This window comes from Enhydra lutris, unplaced genomic scaffold, assembly GCF_002288905.1.
Source record: "Enhydra lutris kenyoni isolate GAN:26980312 unplaced genomic scaffold, ASM228890v2 scaffoldscaffold12, whole genome shotgun sequence".
Lineage (NCBI taxonomy): Eukaryota > Metazoa > Chordata > Mammalia > Carnivora > Mustelidae > Enhydra > Enhydra lutris.
The window spans coordinates 70,533,352-70,560,216 of record NW_019154096.1 but is presented as its reverse complement, the minus strand read 5'-3'; the positions used below and the strand labels follow the sequence as shown (position 1 = coordinate 70,560,216).

Here is a 26,865-nt window from a genome sequence, read left to right as displayed (position 1 = left end):
CAGAGGGAAGCCCTCAAAAACGTCCCCGATCACACGTTTACATGGCCAGGTGGAGGCCGTGCAGGCCGAGGCGTCAGGCAGGCCTGTGTCTTACCTCCCAGCTCTGTCACTTACGAGGAGGGTGACCAACGGTCCCGCGTCGCCTGACACATTCCGGTTTTCACATCCCAAATCCAGAGTCACAGGAAATTCCTCATTTGGGGACAGTCCAAGACAGAGGGTCACCCCAGTTGTCCCCAACATCTCTGAACCTTAGTTCCCCCTTCTGTGAGTGGGGGCAAGACTGTCAGCCACGAAGCTGACAGTCAGGGGACAGCCGGCGTGGCAGGGCGTGCAGATGTGCACTCAGCTTCCTGGGAGCCGAGACGCGTGGGCTCCCAGGGCGGCGCTTACCCACCAGAGCAGCCGCACCAGGGTCGCGCAGGTATTTCCCATCCCTGACTCATGTCTGCCTCCTCCTTTCCTCACTCCCTTCCATGTGTCTCAGCCAGCAGCAGTTTGCCAGTTTCCTCCCGAGCTCTTCCATTTGATCATATACTGCAGACTCGTCCATCCTTCACTTCCGGTCTCTGTTCCACTTCCCGGGTCCTCCAGCGGGATTCCGTGCATCAGACACCGGGCTCCCCGGCCCAGGATTCTCGCCCCAGTGTGGTCATACGGATTCACATCAGTGACGGCAGGCCCACCACCGGCTTAGGACGTTAGTATTCTGGGGCTCCTACCTGCCTGAAGTAGTAGGGCTTAAAGATGCTGCTCAGAGGTCAGAAGACTGGAACACAACGAGGGTTTTATCATAGCAGAACTGGTTAGGAGGTGTCTGGAATAAAACTGACATTTGCTTTAACATGTTGATATGAAACAGCTCTTGGATTTAAGTTTTTCTATCATCTACTAGTGCCTTTTATCTCAGAATTGTCAGGAATACAACTAAGGTCACCCCGGGTGGTTCACGTTGTACGTAGTTTCCTAGACCCAGCACCATGGGAAATTGGGCCTCTACGGGGAGCCAGGTGGGATGACACTGAAACAACCTCTTTCTGGAAAGAGGCTGGTCCACGTGCACCTGCTTACAGGCAAACCGCAAAGGGCTCCGTACTGATCTGCACCCAACAGGGCAGCCGGACACGTGAAAGTTCATCCCAAGCAAGCACGTGGGACCTTGAGCAGGAGTGGGTAAACTTTCCTGTAAGAGCCAGACATTTAAGTATTGTAGGCTTTTCAGGCCATATGGTCTCTGCTGCATCTACTTGTCCCTGTTGAATGAAAACAGCCACAAAGAACAGATGGGCATGACTGTTTCTGTAAAACTTTATTTACAAAATGGGCAGTGAGCTGGGATTTGCTCCCCAGGTCTGTCCGCAGACCCTTAACCTAGAGGGATGGTCACAGTGAAGAGGCCCCTTCCTGCGCCGCTCTGCCTCCTCCTTCTGCCTCCACATCAGCCCACTTTACTTCAGCTTTAAAAATACCGTTTAACTGCGGAGAAAATGGACTACAATTTTGAGGCAGTGACTGAGGAATGTCTTTTTATCTGATCTTAAAATTCTCAACTACCTGTTCCAGCCCAGTCTTTCTTAAGTAGTGCATCTCAGGGTCTGGAACAACCCTCTTCCCTAACAGCACTTGGTTGTGCTACATATAAACACGCAAGAAGGGAGGGCGCCCGGGTGGCTCAGGCCGGGCTCTCTGCTCCGCGAGGAGCCTGCTTCTCCTCCTCCTGCCGCTCCCCCTGCTCATGTTCTCTCTCTCTGTCAAATAAATATGGAAGAAAGGAAAGCTAAAACCACCCAAATTGCCTATGGAACCCAGAATGTCTCTCCTTCTCTGGTATTTAGAACAGTTAGCGTGACTCTTTCTTCTCAGTGTCCCCCCAAAAGTAAGGGGTGGCAGAAGTGTTTATTTGGACTTTTTACGGAAGAGAGCCAAACACTGGAGGAAAATACTTAAACTGCCTGAAGGGACTCATGTGAGAGCTTCAGAATCACGGGACATCCTGAGTGAGAGAAAAGAGGGGCTTTCCGGGGTTGTTTTCGGTGGGTCCTGCACAGCTGGAAAAGCAAACACACAGAAGGACCCTTTAAGGACAGGAAAGACAGCAGGACAATCTGCTTCCCCAAGTTCCCTCCGCCTGCCCAGCTGGTCTGATTCCCGCAGGTCTCAGATGTGAGTCCTAGAGCCCAGCTTCCTCCCTTCCCTTCTTTGAAAACAGCAACACCTTCAAGTGTCATCGACTCAAAACGCCTTTTCCTTTGAATGGCAAGGGTCCTCTCTTGCACAAATTGTTTGGGACCAGTCACATCGACTGCACGCAGAACGGGAACTGGAGGCCTACAGGCTGCTACCGTGCGCTCCTGGAGCACCTTGGCCTGCCAGAGCTTCACTGTTGCACAACCTGCAAGTCTGCACCTCCGTACTCCCCTTCCATCCTGCCCCACTGCTGAGGAGAATGTGATGCGGGGGTAATCACCGGCACCTAACACTGTCCTTGTGCAGGTGACGTCTCCAGGCAGCAAACAGCTGAGAGGGGAAGTGTTTTCATACCAAGGTCTGTTCCATGGACAAGCTGATTGGGAGAAGCAGCGCGGGATTGGCTCGTACAGACGCTGCTCTGATTTGCTCTATTTTAGAACAGAAGGTCCTGCTACCACTTTCAAAGCAATGAAAATATTTAAAGCGAGTCCAGCCAGGAGGAGGGGGTCACCCAGCAACCCCCCTCCACACCACGTCTTCAAGATCCGCTAGATGGGCTGCCGAGGGAGGGCCCAGGACCTGACGGCAACCCCATGGGTACGGCCACAGAGAGGGCCGCGCTGCTGCAAAGTCACTGTCACTCTCATCCCAGTCCTGGCTGTGGGTTTCACCCTGGGAAGCCTCCTCTGCTCATGCATTAATAACACGAGGTTCCTAACGATCCTTCGTGAAAAGACAGGCGAGGTGCAGCTGGGAACGTGATTCATCCTCGTTAGCCTCTGTCCCTGCACGCTCAGCTTCCGGCCCACAAGGTCCCCAGGGAGAGGGGCTCTCAGGTTGTCTGGATGGGACTTCCAGTTGTACTGTGACAGACTGGGTCTCTGTCTTGTGGTGACGAGCAGTGGCCGCCGTCCTACCCAGCTGGGCTGTGACGTACTTCAGGGCCTTGACGTCAGGCACGCAGCAGGTTTCCACCTCCAGCCCACCTCCAACCCCAGCAGGCGGTGCCTCACTACTTAGCTGTTGGCCTCAAATCCAAACATATTTAATTTTCAAAATACCCCACTCTAGAGTGAGATTTCTTTTCCCCTCTCTGCTTACTAAGGCCAGCATTCTTTTTCCCTTTAGGTAGCTGATGGCTGCATAAACAAAACATACACGGGCAATCATTTAACCACAGGCAATACAGACAGGGCTGCGTTTGCCCGTGGCCCTTAGGAATTCCAAGGTAACCCGCCCAGGCACAGAAAGGACCAGGAAAGTGAGCCAGTTACAGGACTAATGAATGCATCCTGGATTTCTTCTACAACTTTAGCCGAAGTGCCAGCCTGGGAACAGGCATTCCTAGAGTAAGCCCATCCCCTCCGTGGATCTCAGTTCCTTGTCAGAGTGGATGGTTGATGCCTAAGGGCAGAGGCCATGACTCTATTAAAAAATCCTAGCTCCTGGTGGGTGTGAGGAGATGCACCACCCTGGACACCCAGGAGGGGAGACAGGAATGCCACTCCCTCACCTCCCTCCAAGAGCCCTGCTCCCTTGGAAACTGAGGCAGGTCTGCCCACGGTGGGGGCGTTTGGTCCAATCCTGGGACTCCTTCTTGGAGGGTAAGAAGCTGGAATGACTCCTGAGAAGCTAGCATGGCCCCTGACCTCCTGCACAGCAGCTTGGGGAACACAAATGCCTGGTTGGAATTTCCTTTTTATTTATCATTTTGGTAAGTTATAGACAGGAATAATTTATAATAGTCACATCTCAGGTACTTCAGTTGTTGGACAAACACAAAGACAGAAAATTAAAGCACAGAGAATTCAAAAAGGTGGTTACTATAATACATCAAGAGTTAAAATTCAAAATACCCAAGACCCCACATATTAGAACAAAACATAAAGTTTAAAATTTCCCTATGAGCCTACGGGCCTGAAATTACAAAATTTAGCAACTGCCTAAAACAGAGAATCATGAGTTCTATGTTCTCAAGGTAAGAAACAAGGAATGCTTTGGTAAATCATCTTTACTACTGAAATACGCCTGCCACCTTTTGAATGATTGTATGTAACACAGGCACAACACAGATTTGAGAGTAAATCTCACAAACTTCTCTCACTATTAGATTTTTCAAATATCTTTCCATTCAGTCAATGAGAAAAACAATTCAGTCACCTGAATTTTAAGTTTAAAAAAATTAAAAGTATTTCCAGGGACTCTTAAAGCTGTCTCCAAAAGTATAAAATGTTCTACCCTTTCAAAATCTGAAACATTCGTGTTTTTTTCGGAGATAAACACAGGACGTGGGACTTGCTCCTAACTCTGTAAATGCTCATTTGCTGCTGTCCACGGCAGCCTCAGAAACGTGGGGAGCAGCTCACGGGGACCCCGGCAGGGACGGCATCGTCAGCAGCCCACACCATGACCTTGACCACCGCCAGACTGGCCCCCGTCCTGCTCGCAAGGCCAGGCTCCCCAGCACACATTGACTGGTCACTCTTCAGTCCGTTCTTGCTTGGGGGACCCCAGCTCACTCAATAAATCTCTGCCAGCTGCTCCAGCTTTTGAAGCAAAAAGAACCGCTCCCTGTTTAAAACCAAGGTTCTTCAAACTTCGGGCATAATCTGCGTATATAGCAGAGATGAGTTTCTGTAAGCCACAGTTAAGGAAAAGAAGGCCAGAGAGAGATGTGATTACACGCCACCACGCTCCCACAGGCAGGAAAAAACCAGCTCTGTGGGGCTACTCAGAGGGACAAGGGGGCCCACAGGAGGGCAGCAGGAGACGAGAACAACATAGCCGAGCATGGGCACCCTTCCTGGGGGAGGGTGATTCCTGGTTGGGGGAGGCGAGGTCTCAGTCTGCAATGTCACCCACTACACTTTGCAGAAGCTGAGTACAAAGCACCTCCTTCTAGAAAATCCAGCTAACATCCTCCTAGACTACCTCAAAGCCTAACACAACTAAAGACTACACAAAGAAAGAGGACTCACGTGCACACTGTCTGGCATCGGAAAGGCTGAGCCGTGGGTGGTCTGGGGGCAGACACCGCTCAGCGAGAGCTTCTGAGGACAAAGCCTGCCTGGAGGCGTTGGGTTTCGGGCAGCCCTGTTTCCCTGACGTTCCAAGCAGCCCCTTCCAACTAGAGGCAGCTCTACCAGTGCCTGCCTATGGGACACTAATGAAATTCAAGTTCAGTTTCATTTTCTATAACAAACAAAACAACATACACACAGAAGAGCAAGTATCTGATGTGTAGAAATGAAGATGTGAGGCGAACAAGCGAGACTCAGCAAACTCAAGCAACTGACCCTTTCAAAGAGAAATGCGGGACTCAAGAGGCGCTGGCAGCCGGCCACTGGGCCCTGCCTGCGTGACACGTATCTTTGAAGTGCTGAGTCTGGTTCCACATTAGACTGTCACTGTGGATAACAATGGCTTTTTTATTTATTCCAGAATGTATATTCCAGATAAATATATAAATTTTTATATATTGTGTTATATATTTTATATATATTTATATATATTTTATATATTTTTTTATTTCATGGAGTGCATTCTCTTAAATAGTACTGTTTTGAAGTATCAGGCTCCTACACCTTTCCTAAATTATTTCCTTTATCTTTTTTTACGTTCAAACAAACCTTCACAAAATTCGGAGTCCCATCCCTTTACAGCCTCTGCTGCCTCCCCATCCGTCTTAGAGCTGATGCCAGCAACGCACCCATTTTCTTCCTGGTTCTCGGTCATTTCTCGCTCTTCTGTGACTCTGGCAAATCTGAGTGTGGCTCGTCCCTGATATGACACAGTTCTTGCCCAGGCAGTACGACTAAGAGGAACCCACATGTGCCGTCTGTCTGCTCCTTGGCATAACCATCCCAACAAAGGATATCCGTGTCCTCAGTGACCCCGACCGCGCCGTACTTGAGACAGGCCTCCACAAACAAGGCAGCTCTATCGAAGTATCTCATGCTGCTCAAGAGAACACAGGGAGTCAGGCTTCGTGATTTACCGCGTTTGGGGGAAGACCCACCTGAGGGCGTATCTCCAAATAAAGAGTTGTACCCCTTCTCCCTGAAAACCTGAGTGCCAGTAAGTTACGCGAGCACCCTTCCAAGCCCTGGCTCACAGAAGAAAGCAGGGGACAATATTCATGTCCCTAACCTCGGGCTCTTTCTTCTTTTTTAAAGATTTTATTTTTTATTTGAGAGAGAGCTGGGGAAGGAGCAGAGGGAGAGGAACAACCAGACTCCATGCTGAGTGCAGAGCCTGATGCGGGGCTCGATCTCACCACCCTGAGACCATGACCTGAGCTGAAATTAAGAGGCAGATGCTTAATCGACTGAGCCACCTGGCACCCCAGCCCCAGGCTCTTTCTAACTAATATTTACAAAAACTGTAACATGGTTGAAATATACACAAATCCACGGAGATAAGACAAGTATCCAAACACCCACTGTCCAGATTTAACACAGAGTCTTTTGCCATATTTGCCTCAACATCCCTTAGTTTTAGATAAATAAAATAAAATGTCCCCTCAGTACTAGGTATTATTTTCAGAGGGGACATCTCCCACTGGCAACACTCTCTGCCATCCTTCCGACTGCTCTCTACCCTTCCTCTCAACTGCTCCTGAAGACTTCTTTTACATTCTTTTTAAATAGACACCTGTTAGGTTTGGAGAATATACTGGTAGGAAAACAGAGCTCCTAGGCCAAATGAAGACAACTTAACATGGACTATGACTGTTCCATTCTCTGCAGAGGTATTTTTTTGTTTTGTTTTGTTTTTAAATAACCCTAAAAGGTAAGTTTCTCCGTTCACTCCGCACACTGAGTGCTCCATCCCTCCAGCAGAGACTCAACAGAGCACGAAGCAGTCCGTCACCCCGACCAAGGCGCGCAGCACTCTGGGTGTACCTGTGAAGTGTCTCGGCCACCGTGAAAAAGCAGCCCAGGGAGAGGAGGACCAGGAGGGCCTTTGACTTCTGGTTGACTTGTGGAGAGCAAAGATGGTCCACCCAGCGCTTTAAAACATCGGCGCACTCTTCAGAGCTTAAACGGACCTGAGAGAGATGCCCACGTCAAAAACAAAGACGTCCTGCACTATGTAAAGAAAACCGTAACGGGATCAACATGGGATCTGCGCCTGTGCGACCAACGCCAGGTGTGGCTTTGCGAGTGCATGCCCGGACCTTGCTGCTCACTGTGGGGAGCAGCGGTACCAACCCAGGCCTGCAGAGCCGGGGCCCTGGCAACATCTCAGGGCCAGAGTCTGGGCTCACACCCTAGCACCCCAGAAGGGAAAGAGGCCGGCTGCTTTCACTTACTTGTTACCGAAGACATCCATTGCTCCATAAGAAGAAATGTAATTTCTTCATAAAGGACGGGAGCCTTAGAGTTGCAAGAAAGTATCTGCATAGCAGCTTTGCAGCCAAAACACTGCTTCTCAATCACGAGTCCAAGTTCAAGACTGAACTCTACCCCACATGCTCAAGGCGCCTCAGGAAGTCACCTACCTTTGCCAGCCAAGCGGCCCGGTTCCACTCGCCGTACGTCTGCAGGTAGCGGCAGGCATCTGCGGCCTTGTCTATCAGGCAGAGCAGCTGCACCCCCTCTGGAAGACAGAACGGTAGCCCCCAGTTGACACCACGGCCCCGCGGAGTCAGGAGTGGAGGCGGCACCGCCACAGCCCCGACAGCAAAGCGGGAAAGCGTGGGCTCAGTGCTCTCGCCGTGTCAGCGGCCTGGCTTCATCCCCTCGGGCCTGTGCTCCTGGACAGTGTGACTACTGCCCCTTTCACACGAGAAATGGGTTCATACAGAAAAAAGGAAACAGCTATCTACATAATCAAATGCTTTGCTGGGAACGGGCCTGATTGTCCAGAGGACGCGCAAACACACCACAAAGCGTGCCTCACCTGCCAGCTTGCCATTGGCGATCATGTTAGTTGCCACCAGCTTAATGGTGCTCTGGGAGGGGCCCGAGGAGGTGACAGTTGTGACCAAACAGGCTTTCAGGGAGTCACAATAATAATGCTGGTTATCCGCACTTGTTTCCAACAGCAACTGCACAGCTCTGTCTGTCTAATGAGAAAGAGTTTTTCTAATTATGAGACCATTTTCTTCCACCATAATCTTAGTGAATTTATAATTTGAACACTGAACTTAATAGCTTAGAGAAGACTTTCACTTTCAAAATTTGCTTGTCAATGCTTTGCTTATATATAGTGACCACAGTGTGTCTGCCTGCTTCTTTGGAACAAAGGCAAAACCACAGTCTGGTTAACACAGACGCTCAAGAAACTGCTTACTCTAGCTCTGCATCAATTCAGAGACACAAAACCAAAACAAACCAAACAGTCAGGTCTCATCTGACATTACACAAGCCAAAATCCTAAGCTAGTCAACCACAGATTTTTGTTTTCTCACAAGGTTTGTTGGTCTTTTGAAATAAAGCTGAAATTTACATGTATTCGTTCAGGGAAATACTATGATCTACTATCTGTGCGAGCATGTGTGTACGTGTGTGCATAATGCACATGATGCTCTGAAACGCGCATCAGCTAGCGATTCCAGGAGGCGTGAACGGAAGTGTAAAGACTGGCGTACTTGACCCAAGAGAAGTAGCTGGTCTGTGCATTTCCTTGTATGATCATAAGTTGACCGCTTTACTTCCTGTAGATTCACCCTTTCCAGCTGAAATTTCTAGGGTAGGAAAAGAAAAAAAGAAAAAATTGAGTCAATCCAAGACTTGAGTTAAATTTTACTATAATAAAATCCTTTTATAAATATTATTTTGCCTTCTGAAGTTATTAGCTAATCAACTTCACAACATAGTAAGAGTTTGATTAGAGAAATGTTGAAACGAATTCTCATCTGTGTGCGAGTCTGCCCGCATACAGAAGCCGGTCCTCCACGTACTGAAGGACTCCCCTGCAGTGAAAACAGGGTGAAAGTACCTTTTCAGAATAACAAATTCAAATTGAGTGAAAGAAATGTTTGTTATTTATAGAAAATAAAATTAGAGAATAATAGTGAATCTTCTAAGTTAACAATTTTAAGACAAAGAAAAAAATAAGGACTTAATAGTAAAATTCTAATGTGTATTAAAAAACTCAATGAGCATTTATGAGCTTTTCAAGTCCCGAGTGAGGCCTTTTTTAATGCAGTGGCGCCAACAGACTTATTTCTGTTATGTGCACCTTCACTTAGCTGGAAAGTTTCCCAAATTTAAGATACTTCTTACAAAGACGTAAGTCAACAAGATGGGAGCTTTAAAGAGTTTAATATATGCAACACAGTACCTGAAAATAGGCATTTTCACAGAGTATATCATAACATATATCCAGCGGGTTGTTCACTTTGTCCTGAGGCATAGTTTCTTTAGAGGCTGGGGTGCCTGCTGGCTTTTCGGGGGACAAGCTGTGTAGGTAGTGGGCAGCAACGGTCCAGAAGTGTAGCTCTGACTCATCGCCATAAAGCCTGAGAAGGGTGACAGCAAAGTCCCACTGAGCGCACACAGCAGACTTGGGCGTGGACGGGGGCTCTCCATAAAAGCCTCAGGGACCAGGAGCACAGCACTGCCCCATGAAAGACCATCTGGGATGCTGGCCTATGCCCGGCAGGGTGACAGAGGAAGCAGCCCATTCTCCAGCCCTATTACTGGGTCTCAGACAACCCAAGAGCCTGAGGGCACAGCCCCTTCACACCCACACCCACCTGTGCTGTGTTAAGGGCAACATGATGGTTCCAAGGCCTGGGCACTGATCTGTCAGGGCTGATCTGTCAGGGCTCCTGATTTGCCAGGAGCACACACACCTTTCAATCTGGACCAGAGCTTCACATTAAGGAAGAAGTTCCTCTGGGAAAATTTGCTAAATAAGGTATAGAAATATCTGCAATTTATTCTTTGGGGCATAATGGATGGAAATGTCTTTTTGGTAAGTGACAACTTGACCATTCAAAGAGGAAGTACAGATTATTGCCTCTAAATATAATTTACTGGTATAACTAAGGACATGCTCTTTGTAACTGATATTTTGAAACACAAATTTTAAAAAGTTGTCTGTAGGAGGCAGCCTTTTCAGTAGAGAAGGCCTAGATCTCACATTAAAAATGTGATTTTTTTTTTTCCTATTTGTATTACTAGTTTCAAAATTAACTGTAAAGCAAACATAAAGGATGAACTGATACGCTGTTCTAAAATCTAAAAGGGTTTGTTTGGTGTTAACTAAAAACCCTTAATAAGAGAAATGAGTTCCTCTGCAGTGCTGAAGTGCTGAAGTGCGGTGTCTCTCACAGAACGTGGACTGTTACCTTGAAACCAGCAGGCACCTCTGCGGGAGACTGAATTCCGGATCAAGCAAGAGCTTCTTGATGTCACTGAAAACAGGCATCCAGACAAAGGGAAGGCAAATTTTTTAATCGAACAATAAAGGAGATAAATCAGTATACTCTTGAAAGGGGAAATCCACTCAAAATTGTTAATCTACTTAAAGTTTTGCTATTCTTTTTTTTTTTTTTTTTTTTTTAATTTTTTTTTTTTTTATTTTTACAAAAACAGAGGGAACACAAGCAGGGGAGAATGGGAGAGGGAGAAGCAGGCTTCCTGCGGAGCAAGGAGGAGGGAACCTGATGCAGGGCTCAATCCCAGGACCCTGGGATCATGACCTGAGCCGAAGGTCACGACCGAGCCGAAGGTGGCTTAACAACTGAGCCACCCGGGCGCCCAAGTTTTGCTATTCCTGAAATATTTCGTTCTTTTTGAACTAGTTAGTATGCTTAGAACTGACAAAGGAAGTTACTTTGCCGTGACCCTGAAATGACAAATGTTTTAAAAGGCTCACAGTGGGTCTAGGCCTGGAGAACTGGTACCTGTCAACCATCACAGGGGGTGAGGCTCTGATTCTAGCTTACAGTCCCGCAAGAGTTTAACTCATGGTTTTGAAAACATGAACAGCTATCTCACTATAGGAATAAGAATGTCACGGTTGGCAAAATGACTTTGCTACTCATCAGAAACACTATGTACTTTAGAAAAGAGAGATTCAGAAACTATTCCAAAAAATATTTAAGGAAGAAAGACATATTTTTATAAATTGATATTCCTAAAATAGCCACAAACAGAATATTCATAAATCGGGAGGGGGAAAGATGCTCTTTAAATCTTTTCTACTTAAACATAAATGTTACCTTTTGGATACAGAAAACAATAATTATTTTGAATTTGGTGTCAATAAAACATGGAAAATGTATTACATATTGTGATTACATGTGATAGATTCTAAGATTGCAAAAATGTATTCTATTTAACCAAGAACTGATGGACCCATATGTTTCTACTTCCTTTGCAATATTATTCCCAATACATCCTTTTAAATGCTCTTGGCTCTAGGGAACATATTGATTTCTTAGCACTGTGTACACACAGCACCTGACGCGGAGGATTTATTTTAGAAAAGGCAGCTGCCACAGAAGAACGGCACTGTGCATGGCCTCTCACCTGAGGAGCTTCGTGGGGCATCTGTGGTCGAGGCAGGCTGAGCTACGATGACGCTCACACCACAGCTTCCGTTCCTGCACTGATACGGGACCACAGCCGTCTAACACTGAGGATCTTGGTGAAGGCAGATGCTGTCACCGTAACTACTAAATAATTATGTTTTCTACAACACAAAGATTCTCAAGGGAAATAAGCTTCCGAACAGAATGGTTCTGAATAGAACCTTCCTCCTTAGGTTAGGGCTCCTAACATTTTCTGAAACAAAACCTACTCTAATTTCAAAAAAGCCTAAATGACTGCATTTTCTTTTTCATAGTCATACCCTCTATTAAAACATAGCTGGATGCTTACTTTGATAATGAATTCAGCTGCTCTTGAAGGAGATTCTTTACTTCTTCATTTTCTGGATAATCACTATGCAGAAAAGATTTTGAATAAGCTCATTCTCTTTCACTTACAACCACACATTTCACCAGAAAAAAAGTTGTACCAATAGAGAAATAACTTCTCAGCAGTCCCTGGTTTAAGAAGCTGGCTATAGACCAAACAGCAATTACTCAAGAACCCACCAACCACCTTTCATGTCTGCTTTCACCTCGTTTAGGTAAAACAAAGGAATGAGTAATGAATGTCTCTCTGGCTTTCAAGAAACCAGAAAATTTATCAGCGGGCTCTAAAAACCATCATGCTTAGATTCACGTTAATACGAAACCCAGCAATGACTGAAGGGATGTGCTCTTCTGCTCTGCAAAATGGACATTCCTTTCTCTAAGAAGATACTTGCTGAAGTATCCAGATACCTCATCCCAGTATTTGTTGTATTCCCCTAACCCATGCCTATCTGTGCTTTCCACATGGCCTAAGTTCAGTAACGCTTGTCGGTTTAACTAATAACTACTAATAATAGTTACTGTGAATATATTTTTGTAATGAGGCAGGCAGTAAGATTCAAAAAACAGAAAATATCTCTGTAATAAGCTCATTCTTGCTGCTTTTTTCTTTTATATATTTTATTTATTTGAGAGAGAGAGAGCGTGGGAGGAGGGCACAGAGGTAGAGGGACAAGCAGACTCCGTGGAGCCTGAAGTGGGTCTCCATCCCAGGACCCGGAGATCATGGTTTGAGCTGAAATCAAGAGCTGGTCCCTTAACCGACTGAACCATCTGGGTACCCCTCTTACTGCTTTTAAAAAGAATTTGAAGCCTGGCCTCAAATTCCTCTTGGCCTAACTGGCTCTCTCCACACTCACTGTGCCATCCCCATGTTCTGACTCCAACTGCCCAGAGCAGCTCACGAACCCCAGAGCCCCACGCCTGCCCGCTCCCAAAGACCCCAGCGAGGCAGGATAAAGGATCTTTCAGTGCAACTACTATTTCTGCCTCAGCTTGTTTTTTTCCAATCCTTTTAAATCCCAGAGTACAGGCGCCTGCTGGTTTTCGTGGGTGCCCTTTAACCCCAAGCAAATTAAGAAAGGAAAATAAAAATGGTAAAAACTTACACCTGAGAAATGTCCAAAGAATACTGTCCATTCCATGGCTGGTGTAGTAAGAAAGCTTTCAAGGCAAGGGAGGCCCTTGGAACAAGGAGATAGGGGCACCACACAGGCTCTAGATAAAAATTTTTAAAAAATTAAGTAAGTTCTTTCTTTTAATAAAACAGAATTTTATTGTTTTGCTGTGAAGCTTCAGCTACAGCAGTTTACGGAAAAGTCAACAAAGAACGACGCGTAAGTCTGGTGGCAGCAGAGAGTACATTCAATGCTGTCACTGCTTAAAGACAAACGGGCTAAGCATGCAGAGATTCTCTTCATTCAAACTGATGAATAGCTCTTTCTTCCCCTTTTTAAAATTTAAGTGTCCTGTATGGTTTAAAAACACTGATCCTATGTGAAAAGGTTTAATGCAACGACTCAACAGATTCTAATAAAGCTCATTATTTTAAAATACTAAAAATAATATTTACTCGTATCCTCTTACACTGTTTGCTGTCTTTGCTTTTCTGAGACTATTCAAATAACACAGCCCATCAACCCTGAGCTTGTCACTAGAGGTATCAGGTCACCCCGCTCATCAAAGGCATCCTCAGGTCTTACTTACAAGGGCAGCTCCTATCCCCCTAGACCAGGGGCCCTAGCATCCCCTACATGCAGCAGTAGGCTTACTTAGGACATAATAAACAAGATTTGCTTCTTTTTTTTTTTTTTTTTAACATATTCTAATTCAAGGAAGCCGAAGGCCCAAAGGTCCCAGTGCCCAGGCAACCGTGTTGTGGCTACCTAACACAGCCCCACCCGGTCAGATGCTCAACCAGTAAAGAGTTCTTCAGGACTAAAAAAAGAGTTCTTTAGGACTTCATTAATTAATTTTAACTAATTAACCTTAATTAGTTTTAACTAACTTAAATTTTAAAATACTTGATTCAGTCATTGGATAACTTTTACGTCTACTCAGGGATACATAACTGCTTTTTCAGTTGTCAATTTTATAAAATCTAAATGCAGCTTAAGTATTTCTGCTGAAAAAATGTGTCCCCTAAATTGATTTTTTTTTTTTAAAGATTTCATTTATTTATTTGACAGAGAGAGAGAGAGAGAGAGAGAAAGCGCACAGCAGGGGAAGCAGCAGGCAGAGGGAGAGGGGGAAGCAGGCTCCCCAACGAGCAGGACGCCTGACACAGGGCTCTACCCCAGGACCCTGGGATCATGACCCCGGGCGAAGGCAGCCACCTAACAACTGAGCCACCCAGGCGCCCCATGATCCATGTTCCAATGTTAAGTACACCCTGGGTTCTGAAAACTGAGAGTGCAAAACTGAAATATCTCATCAGTTCTGTTTAATACCGACTACAGGTTGAAATGATAAAACTCTGGATATACTGGGTTAAATAAAATTTTTATTAAAATTAATTTTATCCATTTTTCACTTTTTAACACCAAGTACCAGAAAATGTAAACATATGTGGCTCACGTTACTTTTCTGTTAGAGACTACTGCTTTAGAAACCATCGTTGTATGTAGTTAGCTAAGTATTACATCTTAAATAAAATACCTTATGTGGACTTTTCAGAGTCAGAGAATGGCCAGAAATATTTCTAATACTATTTTTTTTTTTTTTTGCACCCAAGAGCTTTAATACTGATTCATTAAAATCACTTAAACTGCAGTCCACATTCAGAGGTCCTCTGTTACTCCCTATCCTGAGGGCTATATTCTGCCTGCACTGGCTTCTCATGTCTCCTGAGTCTCCCTTAATTTAGAACAGTCCTCTCATCTTTTTGTCTTTGGTCTTACACAATGTTGTCATTTTTGAAAAGTCTGGTCTGTTGAGTGTCGTAGGAAATGATCTCCACTGAGCATGAGACTCAGGCTAAACATTCTGGGCAAGAAGTGGAAACAAGGGATGTTGCGTACTTCCTACTGCATCCCGGCAGAGGGGCATGTTAGCTAGCCACTGGGTAACACGAAATGTGGTCATCTGGTTAAGGTGAACTCATGGGCTCTCTCGAAGTCAAGGCACCTTTTTCCCCTTCACAATTATGGCGAGATACTGTGAGACCGAATTTCCTATTCCTCAATGCCCTTCCACCCAGTGATCTAACACCCACCAGTGATCCTGGCTTGAATCAACTCTTACATTAGGAGTGGGAATTGGTGATTCTCTAATTCTATCACTCTGTCTACATTTATCAATTGGCATTCTTCTGTAAACATGAGCTTTCCCTTCCTGCCCAAGCCCCTTCCTCTTTTGCTGGGAATATTACTATGGAATAATGGATTAAAAAAAAGAAGAAGTCCAACACTGCTGTCGATACCAATGTTATTCTTCACGACGCTCAGACTGCCCCAGCTTTGGCAGTGGAAGCCTCTAAATGCTCGTTTCTGTATGTTTGTGACGGGCCCTCCCTGGTTTTTCAATTCCTTCCTTAGCTGCTGGCACCACAAAATGTCCCAGACTCATCTTGCAGCTTTCTCGCCTCTGTCCTGGAACAAACTGCCCAAGGAGCCCTGGTTCTTTTAGGTCAAGAAACAGAATTTATAAACCAAATCTGGGTGCTAAGAGAGTTCCCTGCCACTGAAATGTCATTGCTTCTATGCCTGAAATTAGTACACACAGCCAGGAAATAAAGAAATAACATTTAAAGTCAAATTCAGACCCACCCTGAAAAGCTCTTCCTCCTCACACCCCTCCACCCCCACATCTGTGTCTCCCTCTTCCCTCAGCAGGAACTCTAGTTCCCCTAAATTGCAATTTATTTACTAGTTTGTTCCAGTCCATAATATGCACAAAACATTTCACAATGACTACTGCCAACTACTGAAGCTGAAAACCCCAGACAGCTCTTTTTCATCCTCAAAGTATGAACCACTAAGGGGCACTGTGAGAATCCTGCATTTCAGTTATGAGAACTATTCTTACCAATTTGTTAATACGGTTAGGTTCAATGGTCTCTTTGTCCAATTTTAGGGTTTGTTTTTTCTTTCATCCTTCTTGTTTTCATTATACAGTTGACCCTTGAACAATATGGGTTTGAACTATGCAGGTCCACTTATAGACGATTTTTTTTCAATAAATACAGCACAGTACTATAAATGTATTTTCCGTTACGATTTCAAATTATGATGATTTTATGAAAACCCCTTATGATTTTAATAACATTTTCTTTTCTCTGCCTTACTTTATAAGAATACAGCCCGTAATACATGTAACATACAAAATATGTATTTGTTGGCTATTTACGTCATCGGTAAGGCTTCCGGCAATGGCAGGCCATCAGGAGCAGGAACCTGATGTAACCTCATCAGCTGTAACCCCCATGCTGTTCAAGTCTGTATTTTTTGAATATGTACAACATTTAAATGACTCAAAAGCTGAAACTATATAATATTAGTGTATTCATTGAAGTTTCACCCCATCCTCATTCTTTTAATCTACCTTCTATAAATAATCATTTTCTTTAGTTCTTGGATTATTCTGGGTTTTTTAAATTGTCTTGTTTTGTAAAATAAGCAAACACCTTTGCAGACTACACACACTTGAACACTTGCATTTCTCACCCATTCATACCCTATCACTCCACGGTTCAGAGACATTCCTCATTCTGTTTAAGTGTTGCAGACTACTCCATTGTGTGGATGTTTCCAGATTTATTCTTTCCCCAATTTTGCTATGGTCACATATATGGATGCCCAAGTTAACGTGAATTCTTGGTATTGGAATCGATGAATATAAAAGGTAAATATACAGGCTGCTTTGCTAAGTACGGCCAGATTCCTTCCTACAGGAACTCCTCCACGAACACTGAATGACCGTACTTGTTTTCTTAGACTTGCAAGAGCATGTTTTCAAGCTCCTGAATTTTTATTAATCTGATAGTTGAGAAGCAGTTTCCTAGTATAGTTTTAATTTGTATTTTTCTTATTAGGAATAAAGTTGAGCATCTTTTCATATGTTTAAGGGCCATTTGTATATATTTTTTTCTTCTCTGTGGACAGCCTACTAAAGACTTGCAAATACCTTCTCCCAGGTTATCATATGTATTTTGCTTTGCTTATAGTTTTTGTTCTATGAAAGGTTTTTTTGGTTTGTTTGTTGTTGTTTTTTTTTCCCCATTTCCTATTCAGTCAAATTTATCTTTTACATTCAGGTTATAAAGGGAAGAATATACCTGGTAAGAATGAGACTCACCTACATACCTACAGAACCATTAAAACCAGCACTGGAAAGGATAAAGGCAGGTTTACTTAGCACTTTCTCTTTAGTCATCCTTACTAGATGAGAACCAAGGAACACTCCAGCTCTCAAGATAACAGTGGCTGCTAGTGTTAGCTTACAAAATGTTTGGAAATAGTGTGAGGGGACAAAAACTTAATGGTACAAATTAAGCTTGGAAACAGAGAAAGTTTCTGTATATGTGTAGTTTCTTAATCAACGGACAGTGAAAAGACACAAGAGAATGTTCTGAGAAAGCAGTACTCCAGAGTTTTTACATAACGTGAGCAAGACAGCAATGACCAAGCCCGAGTAAACGGAGGGAAACATCTGATCTTTAAAAACAAATGTGTTATTTCTCCAAAACAAAACATTGCTGAGAGCATCCCAATGAGCATGAACAAACTGAGAGTGAACTCTATTCCCTCCTACCTTCAAATAAATTTAGATCTTTCTCCTCAAAGACAAAGATCAGCCATGAAAAAATAATAGGTGATCATCTTCCAGCTGGAGAAACTCACCTACAAACGCTCATTCACTTCTGGACATTACAATTAGAATAAAAAGGCAGTTGGCATCACTGTTAACTTTTCTCCCACAGGTTCTACATAGTCTGGGCTACAGCTATCTGAGGTGTTAAACAGAAACACACCCAGACTGTTGGCTGCCTATGTGACAGCCATGCAGAAAATCAGGAACCGAAGAGCCAAGAACAGTAGGAAAACTGCTCCCCCAGCACCTGGAGGTGGCCCACGGCACGGTAAGCAGGCAGTCTGGGAAGGAGAGGACCCTGCCTGGGTAATTTTGTCCCTGTGATACAATGCGGGTGGCGGGAGGGAAGAGGGGAGATAAGGTACACACCTGACATTTTGGGCAAGACCATTTCTCATTGCCCAGGTCGTTCCCTGCACTGCATGCTGCTTAGTAACCCCAGATGTCCCCCGGCCCCGACACCTGTACATCCTGACACATTTCCAGACAGCCCAGATGAAAACCAGTGGAAATGAGTGGAAAGCAGAGGCAGACAAAGAGGCAAGCTGTGCGTATAAATCCGACTGCAGAAAGCTTCTTTCTATGGGGGCGTGTTAGGCAATGGCCCGAGCAGCTGTGAGGAAGTTGCACCAGACAGTCTCTAATACCCTGTGGATACTATGTAAAGTGTGTGGAAACTGCAACTTGAATGCTACTAAACAAGTCTCACCCTCCCTGATTCCTTCCAGAGGCTGCTAAAAAAAAAAAGTATTATGATTTTTTTATGCTGTTTTATGACCCTGATAAATAAGGCAGCAGACAAGAAGGGTTCTTCAACTCAAAAACAGGGATCCTCATCTACATGTGTCTGACCTTCCTGGTTACTAGAGCTAGAGGAGGGTTGAGACACATGTCAACACAGGGCGGAAGGGGAGGAACAGGCCATCTAAGCTATTCTAAGAAAACTGACAGACTTGACCCAGTATTTTAGGATATTTTCTACCTGTTATTAAGGAGAATTAAAGAAAATTTATTAAATGTATCACTGCATATGACCTAAAATGATTTTTATCCCATATCAATAAGTCTAAACTCTATTTCTAATTCCCCAGAATAGAAATATATTGACCATATCTTTCTAAGATCAAGTCAGCATGTAACTGAACACAGAGACATCTGTGTGCTAACTCCGTAGTCACACATACCACCAGTTTTTACTCTTTAATATGTATCAAATGTTGTTCTGAGTTTAAAGGTCAATATTGAACTTCCCTGTTACTATTTCAAAAATATTCCCTTTCTGGCTGAGGCTGCAGCACTACAGACTGGGTAGGAATGATTTTTTTTGAAAACCTGAAAAGAAAATGTAATCTAAAATCGATCTGCAGGTCAGATGTTCAAGCACAGTGTTAATGATGGGCTCCAATTCTGTAGTCACTTTAAGAAAAAGCTACCCTGGCCTTGGTAGATTGAAATTTTAAATTAAAAGGGGTAGAAAAGCTTTCCAAACATTTTGATTACATTCACACACCTCTTTAACCTTGAACCAGTAGCTAATTTAAAAAAGGAAAACAACCCTTGAAGTTCCCTCCATTTCCTTAATAACTAAGTTTGCTTCAGAAGGAGGAGATGCTGCCACTTCCGCAGCACCGTTGAGCATCTCAGGCACAGACACAGGAAAGCATCACACAGCTTCTGGCTTTGGCGAGTGGTGGTCAAGGTCACAAAGGGGGAAGTGGCGGTCCCAAAGCTGCTAGCAGAGCTGGGACAACGACAAAAACAAAAGCATACCTAACACAACTTCAAGGGAGCCCAGCCGGCACTGGCAGCGACTTGGGAGTGCCTTGAGTACAAACACAAGGGGAAAGCACAGGTTTCTAAAATGTTACTGCCCCTGAAGGTGCCAAAGACCAATCCGACAAAGGTACACACAGTTCCCAGAGAGGAAAGCTCTATGCTGAAACCCAGTAAGTGACTAAACAAGTTTCTTCTGAAATTTTTCAGCAGGCTGGTGTGTACCCAAAGGGAAGCCTGGAGAATACTTAATGTAGGAAGTTTCCTGCTTCACAAATCCCATGAGGGTCAGAATGTCTGTCTCTACCCCAAAGTATCTTGCAAGGATGAACACTGCATTTCATCAGACAAAAGCTGACTTTCAAAATGACTGATGGGTGCGTTCACAACCCTATTCTTTTTTTCTTTTTTTTTAAGTCACATATGAGGTTACATTTACTAAAATGTTCTTCATTCTGGTAAAAAATAATCTCAAAACAACCTTACAAAAAAGGTACAATAGCACGATCATCTAATTTTATTTTGACGGGCCATTTAACAAGTCTTAAGATAGGCATCAACATTCACGACACTGAGAACACTTTCCGAAGTGACTTTTCAGTGACAGATGCTTGCCCTTTTCTTTTCTTAATTTAAGTAATCCTACTGCCAATGTGGGGCTCCAACACACAACCCTGAGAGGAAGAGTTGCACACTCTTCTGACTGAGCCAGCCAGGTGCACCCAGCGATATATGCTTGCAAAAGATAGAAAGCTCATTATTAAAAAAACCAGTGGCACCTTATCACTAGAGTCATGTCCTCTGATGAGTTCTCCTAAATTCTGTTTTTAAAAATTAAAAAAAAAAAAAAAAAGATTTTATTTATTTGAGAGACAGAGAGTGTGCATGAGCTGGAGGGGGGAGGGGCAGAGGAAGGCCGAGAAGCAGACTCCCTGCTGTGCAAGGAGCCCAGTGTGGGCCTTGATCCAGGACCCTGGGATCATGACCTGAGCTAAAGGCAGGCACTTAACCAACTGAGCCACCCAGGCAGCCCTGAGTTCTCCTTAAATTCTAAGTGAACCATTTTTATGTAAATACCTCTGATCTTTGACAAAGCACTCCTCAAGGAGCACTTGCCAACCTGGAGACGGAGAATGACAGACATCTGCAGTTACAGAGTCCAGCATCTCAGCGGTAAAAACCCTCAAGCTTGAAGTTAATCTATTTCCTTAAACTCAGATTGTTAGAAAGTAAGACTACAATGAACAGAAGAGAGCACCCTGTGCAAAATAAAGAAGGCGTCACTGAGCCTTTCATTGGCACTCCGTACCGGTCAGCTCTTGTTCATCCATTCTAAAACAAGTGGACTTCAGAGACATCTCCAGGACTCTGACACACCCATCGTCTGATGCCAAGATCACTTTATCTGATGTACACCAGTCCACATCCAATATCCGAAAGGTCACATTTCTTCCACTTCTTAAACTGCTCACCATCTGAACCTTCAAGAGTGAATTTGGTGGTCATTTTCAGAAAGAAAAGGAAGATGTTTATCACAGACAATGCCAGTGGCAAAGACCCAGTGCAAGTTAAAACTGAACAGCCTTTGGCAATCTCTCTTCCACATGCAGACTGCATTTTGAAGATCCCAAAGACAGTGAGACCATTAAAAGCCAGAAAATCATTTTAAGAAGTCTGACAAACCCATTTCATAGGCTTCATTTCTAAATCAGAAGGAAGAAAAAAATTACAGCTCCTGTGACCAGCAGCTTGGTTTGAGTGTCCCCTCATGGAGCTGGGCCTACCTCTTTAGTATCCCACACTTCAGCACCATCATTGTACATTGCTATTAATTTCTGGTTTCCTTTACCGGGAGCAAAACGAATCTTCCTCACCCAGCTTCGGTGTGTAGGTATTCCTCTGAAAACAGACAAAAAAAAACAAGATGCCAATATGACGTAGAGTAATACCTTGTCACTGGAAACGATGTCCGATGACTTTTTCTAGGTCTGATTTTGACAAGGTCTGGTGACGTGAGAACCACTTTGCTTTCAGGGAGAGGGGTCCCATATGACAGAAAGGGTCAGCCCTTTAATGATGAGGGAATAATGCCCCAACACTTCGTCATGGGCCACCTGCAGGGAAGTGTCTCCTATGAATGACCCAGAGCTTGGCTCAAGGCTCTTCCTCCCAAGTTGAGCGACGAGACCCAAGGGTCTGAGCTATACTTGGTCATGTTTAATGATCCTACTTAACAGGTCAAGAGCCTCCAATGCATCCATATCAAGAAGTTACTTTTTCTTTTTAAACAAATAATATTGCATCTTTTTAAAAGTTTTTATTTATTTTATTTAGAGAGTGAGAGAGAGAGAACAAGCAGGAGCATGGGTAGGGGCAGAGGGAGAGGGAGAGAAGCAGACACCTTACTGAGCAGAGAGCCTGACAAGGAGCTTGATCTCAGGACCCTGAGATCATGACCTGAGCTAAAACCAAAGTCAGAGGCTCAAACAACTGAGACACCCAGGTGCCCCAAATAATACTGCATTCTTTTTTTTTTTTTAAGATTTTATTTATTTATTTGACAGAAAGAGATCACAAGTAGGCAGAGAAGCCTGCAGAGAGAGAGGGGGAAGCAGGCTCCCTGCTGAGAGCAGAGAGCCCGATGTGAGCTCGATCCCAGGACCCTGAGATCATGACCTGAGCCGAAGGCAGAGGTTTAACTTGCTGAGCCACCCAGGTGCCCCCAAATAATACTGAATTCTTGATTCATACCTGGATACTCTGCCTTTCAAATCCCAAAAATTTAAATTTCCATCCATATCTCCAAGAACTAATGTGTCACCTTTCCAAGCAATGCAGGTAATACTACCCATACTTCCCTAGAAAACAAAAGCAATAGATACATATAGTTTTCACTACTTATAAGCCATCATAGCAGAGTAATATTTTTAATTAATAAATGTGATAAAATAATAAAGATATTTTAATAAAACTTAATTATAAATGGTTTTGCTTTGGTATGTATGCCATAAAATACTAACAGACTTGGGACACTAGAAGAGCTACCTAGCTTATCAATTTCAACCATAAAGAAACCAGAGATTTCAGTTTGATGGCCATTAAGTTATCTGAACTAAATCTGTAGAGAAGAGGTGCTTTTTGAGGAAGAAATACCTTAAAGAAAGCAAATTAAAAGCAATAAAGAGAAGAAAAGAAAAGAAAACCCTTTCCAAAGGGCCCTTGTCTCCCAACTTCTCACTCACTGCAAAAGGATAAATCAGTCTGTTCCAGAAGAAACTCAGAGCTGTTTCATAATGAACTGTGCAGCAGTTTTTCTACTGAAAAGAGGATCCAGAGCTTCCCTGATACCTTCTGGAATAATGACAGTAAAGAGATACTGTAGATTAAAGGCATCTGCACAATCTGAATTCACAGAAGACGCTGCAAAGACATACGGAAACCCAAGTATAAGAATGAAACAGTACTGCAGTAAGTCCAAGGGGAGGTGGGGGGGAGAGAGGGGAGAAAGGAGCTTGCAGCTCTATCTAACAAATGCACAGAGGTAGTGCGACAAAGACCTTAAGAGCCTGGGCTCTACAGTCAGATACTGGGGCTCAGATCTGGGCTTCATCCCGTATATTTGTTGTGTGGCTTGGGGCACATTTACTTAATCTTTCTGAGTCTTAGACTTGTCATCAATAAAGAAAGTTAAGCTCATGAAACTTGAGGAGTTCCTATTAGTATTAATACATTTATACAGGAAAGGGCTCAAAACAACGCCTGCTACACAGCAGTCAATAAATTGCTCATTATTAAATAATATTGCTCAACTACTTTTTTACTTAACAGAAATCTTGTTTTTTGCATTTATAAAACAAAATAAAAATAAAAATTCACATGCTTAGTTCATAGTGGGAAAGCTCCAGGATGGCCAGACTGTTAATAGACTGGCCCATGCATCAAATACTACACAAATCCTAGTGGTAGTCAAGAAATAAAAGAAAAAACTGGATTAAAAATGAGTATTTTAAAGAATTCAATAATAAAAAACTTAGAAAATTATGTTAAATAGAATTCTATATAATATGAAGCCACACTTCAAGATCTTATTTCCATTTTCCTGACCACATTAACAGAATGTTTAATTCAGAATTTGCCTTTCAGTTTACTTTTTTAGCCTTGAAAACTTCCACATTTTATAATCTTACTTCCTAACCTCTAAAACTAAAAATTAAAGCTTAAATAAGCACAGAAGTCAGCTTGTAGGTGACATATTAATATGACTATATAATTAAACAATCCAGACCTTCCTACCTGAGGGTTTGTTGATAGGATACAACCATATGCAGATACCAAGGAGCTTTCAGAGGATGTGACATAAAGTTGCTTTGTAGCTCCAAATAATCCCAAGAGAATCAATTTAAGATTAAAACTCAACAGAGTATTATTACTTGACACTGTTATGTTTCTGTATATAAAATGTGATGTTTAAAAGATCAGAAGGCTGACAGCAACATCGAGATACTGATTCCCTTCCACTGTTCCAGTTTTCTGAATAAAGACAGTCAACTACAGATGCTCCAAAATTTAAAATATGCCAAGTCTTCCTCTTCTTTTTACCATTTTTATATACTCTATAGCTCTGGGGCCATAATGCAGAGGGAGTCAACTCAAAGCAAATGTTTAATACTTTACGTTTGGGAGGAGAGTAAGATAAATATTGGATTAAAACGATCAAACAAAACCTCTGCTTAAATTCTATAGGACAGTCCCTAGGAAATATTTAAATTACAGAAAATAAAAATAATGAACCAAAGCCAATTTCTCGTGTATTATTCAGTAGCTGCTCAAACACCTTTCCCTAAAGGCAACCTAGCTGGTTTTAGGGGAAGGGATTTTCCCTAAATATGCACTAATTTCACTGGAGGCTGCATCTGTATTAGGCTGCTCACTCCCTGAGAAAGCTGCTCCAGCTGTGGAATAAAAGGCTCTGGCAGGCAGCTGGAGACCTGCTATACCCTGACTTTGGACCTCCACAAAAATACACAGAATCTTAAAGGCTGTGAGGCACAATTACCATCCCGAAAGAAACTTCTATAAAAAGGAAAAGTAGGGTCTACTGTCTAAAAGCTTTAAACTTTTCCTGGGGTAAGGAGGAATTGGCATCTCAAAAAATTACCAGATTGTTTCTACATCCTAATCGCAAGTGTGAAGTGATCAGACACAGACAGCTGCCTGTGCGAGGCGCTGGAAGACTTCAGGTACGGCCTTCTCCGCGGTTCTAGAGCAGGAACTCTCTATATTCCTAAGACAGCAAATTGATATTTCAAAGGACAGCTACACTAATACTGCAACTCTTAGGTCTGCTCTCCTTAGCAGTTTTTCTTCCGATACACGTAAAGTAAGTTCCTTTTCCTATTATGACCAAATACCAGCCTTTCATATTTGCATTACTACTTTCACCTTTCAAACTAGTGACGTTAGAGAAAGTTCAAAACAGACATTACTAAGTCTCAGGTATGACTTGTTCTATATAATATTAAAAAAAAAATAGTAAAAATGAAACTTTCACATGTTAGTTTCCATTTTTAGTAGAGAAGGTGGTTTGGATGGCCTCAACTCTTCTCATGTTGTTTTAAGGACAATGTGGCAGCAGCTTTTCACAGACTCCCCCACTGATCCTGCCTTGTGCTATTCATGTCCCTTGACAGTTACCTCCCAAATGAACAGGACTGACCCGTGAACCAGCAGCACTGAGGGAACGACAGAGTGTGATTTCTCAGACTAGGTTCTAAAAGACTCTGCAGCTTTTTCTGTGTTCTCCTGGATGACTCACTGTGGGGGAAGCCAGCTGTCATGTGGTGACGACACTCAGACAGCCCTATGGAGACTGTCCCTGCGAGGAAGAACTGAGGCCACTCGCCAAGAGCCAGCATTACTTATGGCCAGGTGAGTCAGCCGCCCTGGAAGTGGACCCTCCCACCCCAGCCACCGTCCTGAGCCACCTGCAAGATATAGGGGTTGGCATTCAACTAAAACTGTCTATTTTTAGATGACATTTTAAATAAATACATTTATGAGATCATCTCATGCCTCCACTTAACCATTATAACAGTACTAGTTAACAAAAATATCTTCTTATTTATCCATTAGAAACAACCTATAAGATACATGTGGACACAAATTACAAACTAGAGAACCTCAATCAGAGGATTTCACAAGGTCCTAGAAGGACAGATATAAATTAGTAAATACTAATAATGCTATTGCACCTACAACCTGATTACTATGACCCCAAAATGATGCTAGACTGTAAGTCAAATCCTCCAAGGTAATGCCTGAAGTAGAAAGGGGAGAGATAATGGAATCAAACAGACAGAACTCAGTTAAAAACTGTCATGTCACTTAAGCTGGGTAACACTGAGAAAGTTACTTATTCTCCCTTGATTCTCTCATAGTTAAAATGGAAAGAATCCCTCATGGATTATTAAGGGGATAAAAAAATAAGTAGCACATGGTAAGTATTTAATCTAAGTAGTTACAATGTTATTCTCTAACGGTTTAATCAATGAGAATATCTCCTTAAATAATCAAGTTTATTATTTACGTTAAACCTTCCTGGAATAGATTCACAACTTAACTATGGCTTCACTGGAAACGGAATCAACAAAATCTTTGAGAAGAACCCTTCATGAAGATGTAATCAAGAGTTGGACTCACATCTGGTGGAATCCGAGCACTATCTTTCACTGAATTTCCTTCCACTGTGAGATGATAAACTTGGCCGTCATTATCAGTAAACACAAAATGCTCCCGGGCAGAGATGTTCTGACTGAGTTCAGATTTACTTTCTGCCTCCTGCAACAAGCTTTGGGATAGACAGGAATAAGATAAAGATATTTCTTTTCCCTAGAGTGACACACACATTAATTAACTTGCCCAAAATACAGATGCATTAACAAAAGGTCCAAAACTATTTACCTAAAAAGAAAAAAAAAGAAAAAGCACTGACACTAATCTTTGCCCAACTAATAATAGGAAAGCACAAACTACACCCAACAGGTCATTTACCCCATACAGAGAAATGTAGTCATCTAGACTGCACACAAGAAACTTGTTCACTGTTTCTGCTGCAGAAAGAGAGGCCTTACCTTCACCCATCATTCTTGCTGAGGTTTTTTTATTTGTAAAACTGGTGGGGATAGAAATGGGGACAGTCCATATAAATCTAGCTT

General features: G+C 43.3%; 1 protein-coding gene across 1 annotated transcript in view; it reads right to left on the bottom strand.

Moving 5' to 3' along the window:
• Positions 1-3,530: 3,530 nt before the first annotated feature.
• The window catches only part of LOC111144896 (WD repeat domain 11), a 58,558-nt gene continuing 35,223 nt past the window's right edge, over positions 3,531-26,865 (bottom strand). The window contains exons 16-29 of the mRNA XM_022499482.1: positions 26,351-26,498; positions 22,403-22,509; positions 21,436-21,550; positions 20,961-21,132; positions 13,177-13,285; positions 12,030-12,092; positions 10,493-10,558; positions 9,481-9,658; positions 8,786-8,881; positions 8,095-8,260; positions 7,694-7,791; positions 7,095-7,240; positions 6,068-6,147; positions 3,531-4,826 (exon numbers count right to left, since the gene is read on the bottom strand). Coding sequence (XP_022355190.1) covers positions 4,669-4,826; positions 6,068-6,147; positions 7,095-7,240; positions 7,694-7,791; positions 8,095-8,260; positions 8,786-8,881; positions 9,481-9,658; positions 10,493-10,558; positions 12,030-12,092; positions 13,177-13,285; positions 20,961-21,132; positions 21,436-21,550; positions 22,403-22,509; positions 26,351-26,498 — 1,702 coding nt within the window. The 3' untranslated portion in view covers positions 3,531-4,668. The remainder of the gene's footprint in view (positions 4,827-6,067; positions 6,148-7,094; positions 7,241-7,693; positions 7,792-8,094; positions 8,261-8,785; positions 8,882-9,480; positions 9,659-10,492; positions 10,559-12,029; positions 12,093-13,176; positions 13,286-20,960; positions 21,133-21,435; positions 21,551-22,402; positions 22,510-26,350; positions 26,499-26,865) is intronic.